This window comes from Eurypyga helias, unplaced genomic scaffold (assembly GCF_000690775.1).
Source record: "Eurypyga helias isolate BGI_N326 unplaced genomic scaffold, ASM69077v1 scaffold3281, whole genome shotgun sequence".
Taxonomy (NCBI): domain Eukaryota; kingdom Metazoa; phylum Chordata; class Aves; order Eurypygiformes; family Eurypygidae; genus Eurypyga; species Eurypyga helias.
The window spans coordinates 49,364-55,833 of NW_010232608.1; the positions used below are offsets into that span (position 1 = coordinate 49,364).

At 47.3% G+C, this 6,470-nt stretch overlaps 1 protein-coding gene across 1 annotated transcript in view; it reads left to right on the plus strand.

The window, feature by feature from the left end:
* Positions 1-2,795, plus strand: part of NHSL1 (NHS-like 1) — a gene marked incomplete at its 5' end in the record, with an annotated part of 49,524 nt that extends 46,729 nt beyond the window's left edge. The window contains 2 exon segments of the mRNA XM_010161433.1: positions 1,931-2,487; positions 2,490-2,795. Of these exon segments, the coding sequence (XP_010159735.1) occupies positions 1,931-2,487; positions 2,490-2,644 (712 nt within the window).
* Positions 2,796-6,470: the final 3,675 nt, after the last annotated feature.

Consider the following 6,470-nt stretch of genomic DNA (forward strand, 5'->3'; position numbering starts at 1 on the left):
ATAAGAAGCATTTTGGTTCCCCCCCTGCTATTTCTAAAAGGTGCTATATTTCTGTGATTGGCACTCTGGAGTACGTGCTTTGGAGTAAGACAGGAAACTCAGTGGTATGTGTGTTAAGGGCAGGAAGAACAATCTAAGTTTTAAGTCACGGTTTTGTTTGAATAGATACCCTATCTCTGTCTGAAAAGCCACCAAAACCAAATCTGATTCTTAATTTTAAGCTTCTGCCGTAATCCATACATGCTGAGAAAAGCTGGTTAGGTGCTGGCGGCAAACTGACCACTCTGCATCGTGTTCACCGGCTGACTGAGTTGCTTCAAGCCAGGGTATCCGAGTCTTTCCCTGCAGATCTTCACAACTGAATTTTGCTTTCTCTTTATTTGGGGTTTCCCGTGGGGCTTTGGCAGCAGTTACACCTCCGGCACTGCAGTGTTTAAAGGTACCCGTAGGCAGCCAAAACCCTGAGGGGGGGAAGTCTTTTCCCTGTAACCGAGGCACGCGTGCGTTCGCATACGAACACGCGGAGTGTCCCAGCACCACGTTCACTTGCTGCCTACGGTACCGCCACACAGTTAAATCCAAACAAGGTTCATACATTTGCCACTGCCAAATTTGTCATTTTATCCCTACTCTGTTCTCTGGTGTCCATTCATCCTAGGGCTGAATGGGTGTTGGCATCACATCCTTCTTCCAGAAGGGCAGCTGAAGGCAGCAGCTGGGACAGCTGCCCCAGGGGTGTATCGTAAGGGATCGATGCACAAACTTCACCGCGTAAGAGAGACAGGATCGCTCCCAAGTCTCGGCAGAGTTCATGGCAGTGTTGGCTGCTGCCAGCTACTCAGCTGATGGATCCTGCTGCTTTGTTTTCTGGGCTGTTCTTCTATTATCAGCGGGCTTCAGTGCATGGAGGCATTTCAGCTTGCCTCGGCAAACTCTCGAGGCCTTTAGGAAATCTTTGTGAATTAATGCTTGCTTAGCCGGCAAAGAAGCAAAGCAGCTTTGCTACAGATACCAGGCATGTAATACATTTCTTTCTTCATGATTTCAAATAATGTGAAAATGGGGCAATAGAAGTCCAGTTTCCACTTATTCAGAGTTCCATGATTGTTTCTTCATTTAATATATATAATTTTTTTTTGTTATCCCTGCACTTTACATTTAAAATTAAAAAACACTCTGCTTTTCCATTTGGAAAGATGGCTTTCATGTCAGGAAGCTGGTCTCTCCTTCATTTGGTCGAAGAGTTGCAATGGTCGAGCACCAGCAGAACTGTGAATTTTGTATGTGCATCTTAACAGAAGCTGCAAAGCTCGGTTTTCACTGTTGGTTTAAAGTTTGGGTAGGAGAGGGCTTTGCGGGCTTCTAAAAATCGTTTAAGCCGGAATGGTTACATGTGGCTCACGTTACTGCCTCTTAACTTCAGCAGCGGTGCGTGGCAATACCCTTTTCCCAAGGGAAGTGCTCTGAACTGCGCTTCTAAATCTCCAGAAAGCATTAAGTGAAACGGTAAAACTAAACACCCCAACGTGCTCTAGATGACATGGTTTCAATCAAATCCCCAGGCAAATGGCCTTGAGCATAATCTTTATAATGCATTAGTCTCAGCAGTTGAATACTGAGTCCGGAAAATCTGATTCCCTAAATTCGCTGAAGTGCTTTGGACATCAGTATAGCCAGTTTTTAGTAGTTTGATTGTTACAGATGTGCAGAAAAAGAACAATAAACTTAGCTTATACCTCCAGCACCTGCATTCTTGCCTGTGCCATTTTGGTGGTGTTCTTACTCATGCTTTAGGTTTAGATTACTTCTCCCTTATCCCTCTCTCTGCTTTAGCTTCATTCATCGTCATCCCTCTAAGCTGAGTTTAATGAGGGGAGTTAAAAAGACTCATTTTTTGTTTGGTCCTCTTTTTTTGGTTTTTCAAACTCAGATCCAAAAGGAAAGTCCTTGGCCGTAAAGATTCTGAAGACGACCGCACCCGCAACCATTCTCCATCGCCCCCCGTAACCCCCACTGGTGCTTCCCCAACCTTAGCCACCCTCAAACAAGCCGGCTCGATCCAGAGAAGCGTTCGCAAGAGCAGCACCAGCAACGACAACTTCAAAGCCCTGCTGCTGAAGAAGGGGAGCCGCTACGACACCAGTTCCCGCATGTCGGCGGCAGAGATGTTGAAGAACACGGACCCGCGGTTCCACCGGCCAAAGACGGATGCCTCCCCTGACCTTTCAGACAGCGCTGTCAGCTGCTCACCCAGCAAGAGCAAGCGGGCTCAGGAGGAGTGGGCCAAGAGCGAAGGCCTGATGCCAAGGAGCATGTCCTTCTCTGGCACGAGGTACGGCCGGTCACGAACGCCCCCCTCCGCAGCCAGCAGCAAGTACAGTGTCCGCAACCGCATCCAGAGCAGCCCCATGACCGTCATTAGCGAAGGCGATGGGGAAGTGGTGGAACAGTCGGAGGGCAGGTTCCGAAGGACTTCGGACGAGCAGCGAGAGACCTGTTTAACAGTGATGAAATGGACATGAGTGACTTTCCGTATGTGGAGGAGGCGGGCTGCAAGGAGGCCGTGGATCCAACCCATCTAGACTTAATGACTCAGCCCGGTACTTCAGGGGAGTATCTCAGCCCTGCAGCCGAAGAAAGTTAAAGGCAGTGACAAAAGGCACGGGGTATTAGTCTAGAAAATGGCAGAGGACTAGCTTCCAGAAGAAAGCCCAGACCAGGACAAGTTTACTTTGCTGAGCATTTATTCCATGAACTGCATGTGTGTGTCTAAATGCTAAAGCAACGGTAGTTCTGCATGGCTGGGGCGAGAGGGCTTGCTTTGGACGAGGGGTATGGGGCCTAAAGGCAGTTAACAGTTGAATTTTTTGTGTAAAGCCTTAGAAGTCCTCTTGGGGTGGGGGAGGGGGGTGTTTCTCAGAGGCTGTAGGGTTGTGAAGTTTTTCTTTTTCTTGAGACTGCGATTGTGCAAGCAAAAGTTAGGAACAAGCCTGAAGAAGAGGGATGGGGAAGGCTCCCGTGGCACAAGCTGGACATTTGCTTCGAAAGCCTGGCAGTGGTGCGGTGTGTTCACTGAGCGGAGAGAGACGGGATGGTGCACGTTCACCGATGAGCAGGTAGCAGGGTCGGTGCTGGGGTTGCACGGCGTGTTACCAGGGTACGCCCCTGTGGTCCAGGAAGCGTGTCCTCCTGAAACCGTCAGGTCACCAGGTTACGAATTGGTGCGGGGTACTTCTGGGGTTTCTTTTCTTTCCTGGGGGAAAGAGAAATACATAGTTCGCACGGAAACGGGAGCGGAGTTTCGTAACACGCTACTAGCTGCTGTGCAGCCGCATGCGTACGCTTGGTGAACCCTGCGTTTCCGGGTGAGTTTCTTCCTTGACTCTAGGGTATTCCCTTAGAGAACCGGGACGACTGGATGTGTGTGGAAGATGCGAGCAGACGGCGGAGGAGCGGGAGGGGAATTAAGTGGTGTACTGCCAGGGTTTGGGCAGGTTACGTTTCTGAATCGGAAGGCAAAATTTGAGAACTTGCACTACAGAGCTGTGGGTGGAGCCTGTCTTTCAAAAGCGAAACTTGGGAGGTATGTTTTGCCGGAAGACGTTCTTCCATTTGTCAAAATGGGGAGTTTACTACTTTTCATCACTTGAAATACAGATACTTGCTAACTTTTGGTTACCAAAGAATAAGTTACGGTTACCTTCCTTTTTGATTTGCCTGCAGTATTTCTCCTCTTCTTTAACTTTAATAATTTAGTGAGGTTTGTTTGTATTGTATATTTTACAGATAATAAAAACACTTAACGGTTTTCCAATTGTAAAGAAGACCATTAATTAAAATTGAAATACTGGCTGGTGGTTTGGGTTCTTAGTAGGAATGAAGCTTTTAATTTTTAAGACTTTTGCATCGTTTGATGGCGTGCGCAGTTTTTGTACTGTTTGTAAATACTGAGAGTTGTTAAAATATCTTTTGATCTCCCTCCTGTAGAATTTATACATTTTTAGATTGCTTTTAAGAAGAAAAAGCACTCTTTGTAGATTATTTATTTTAGAGAAATACGCTTGTAATCTCTTTCTTCAATCCTTTTCTTGTTAGTAATGTAAATTTCAGGGGCCTTCCTTTAACTCTTCCCTTCACAAGAGGGGAATAGTGATAAAAATGCTGTGACTTTGCTTCAATAAAGAAAAAGGCTGCCAGTTGCCATACTGTCTTTTGAGTTGGTTAAAATCTCCTTCAGAAGAAGTGTTCCGTGGCATATGGCAACCCACCGAATGCCATAAACCATGCACCCAGCTGCTAATCTTCAGTTCTTCATTGCACTATTTGCTAATTCACTTTGGAGCCAGCTAAAGCGTGCTTGCATGTCCATCCCGTGTGGGCACCTCAGTGCTGAGACTAAAACAAAACTGAGATAACCCTAAGCTTTTTCCAGTATTATTTGGAGTGGTCCTGCTACGTCTCTCTTACTTGTAAGACAACTAAAATTCTTGGAGAACCAGATTATAAGCAGCGTGAGTGACAAGAGAAACGGAGAAGGTGAATTCCAGCTGCACTCCCTGGAAGAAGGGTGGGATCAACTGGTGCACAGCAAACTTTCTACCATTTTTGCATGCTAAACATATTTAAAGAGCCATCAGATTATTTTTTAATTAAATGAAAACCCAACTGGATAATCGTTTCCGATGTTACCAGTATTCATCTGCACTATATCCTGTTGCAAAGAGACAGTGCAAAACATCCTGCAACCGCTAAGCGTCTCCCGAGCGCTGCTTTGGCGTTTCTCCCAGAACTGAGCTCATGAAGCGTAGAGCGCCCTGTCCTTTCCACAGCAGGTACTTTCCCTTTCAAAGCTACGTGTAAATGCCAGCTAGGCTTCCTGCCGCCATCCTGACAAGGAAAAATTACTCAGGCTTTGGTCTGTTGGTTACAAACCGAGAAGTCATCTAAGTGGAAAAGTTGCAGCGTCGGAGAAAAGGACATTTCTGGTGTCTGCAGGTTCTGCGGTCCGTGGCAGCATTCCACACAAAGGGCCTCCCGGAGGGGGCCCCGCCAGCCTGTTTCCCCAAACTGCCGGTTGGTTTTGTGGGCTATATGGAGAACTCATTGGAAAGTCCAGGCTTACGTGCACACCACCCAGTCCATGCAGGTAGGTGAGGTTACACTCCAAGGTGGTGTGGGCCTCGATGCTCCTCTAAAACCCACATGTGGCATAAGGTGAGTTTGGGCTGAGGCTCAGGTTTTGGCTGGTGTGCAGAAGGCAGTGTTGATGTCGCCCTACTGATGTTGCTGCCTGACTACATTTTACACAGTGAAATACATTAAACATTCTGAAGTATGTTAAATAGTGCTTATAATGATATTTGTTTAGGCAGCTGGTTGACTGACCTTAGAGAGCTACCACCTGATACCATCTCCCCACTGCCGTCATCCTCTGGAGCAGCACGCAGAGTTGGCCAGCAGCTCAGTTTTCTCAGCAATACAGCCCTTGGCCCGAGTTTCCACTATAAAACCTTAAGAGCACGGCAGCTTTAGGCTGTGGGTTTTGTACTGGCGATGACTTTGGTGTGCAGGTAAGGATGCTAAGGAAAATGTGCCTGATTTTCTGTCATGCATCCAACTTCAGAGTTGCTTTCTCCCATTACAAGCTTCCTCCATAGGAAGGTTTTGCAGTTGTGCCTTTCTTGGTCAACAAGTACAGATTAAGTTTAGGAAACCTTTGCGAAAGACATCCAGAGCAGTAGGAGAGAAGGGAAAATACACAGGCTTTGGCCATGCTAAGGAGGAAAAGGAGATGTCTTCCTGACAGTGAATCGTCCTGTTAACAGGACTTGTTCATGGTTTACAGGTTGCTTCTGAAATGGGAACGGCTCTTGAAGCTAGATGTGAGATTAATTCCTGGTTTTCCTTTTAGTGGGAATGGTTTTCAACTTCAGCCTTCTCCTAAATTCTGCTCTGCATTAACTCTTTCTGTGCTTCCTTCGTTAGTGTTCAGAGTTGGTTCTCGCTGCTGTCAGATGCAGGCAGCCCCGGTCCCCCTTGGAGCCCTTCAGTGCCGCTGTCAGTTCACTCGTAAGGCGCTCTGGCATTTACAAGCCTTCGCTGCTTCTCTGCTGGAGGGAGGGGAATGTATTATCTTGGTTTAAACCAAGGATGGCTACGCAAGGAGCAATAGCTTGGCGAGAGGAGGTTTGGCAGGTTACTGGGAGTCAGTTTGAAAGAATTGGGAAAGAAGCAGATTTGATGAAGCCGGAGTTTTGAGGCACCAGGACTTGGACAGTGGTTCATGCATAAGGCTCGGCCTGAGAGAGGGCACAGGTTAATGGCACAAGAGGTGAGGCAGGGAGGTGATGGAGAAGTACAGCGAATGCACAGAATGACAGCACGGTGTGAGGCGGGCAGGCTAATGCAGCTTCTTGAAGATAAAAGGCGCTTCAGCAAGGACAGCGGAGGGGGAGAGGCAAAAGAGTGAG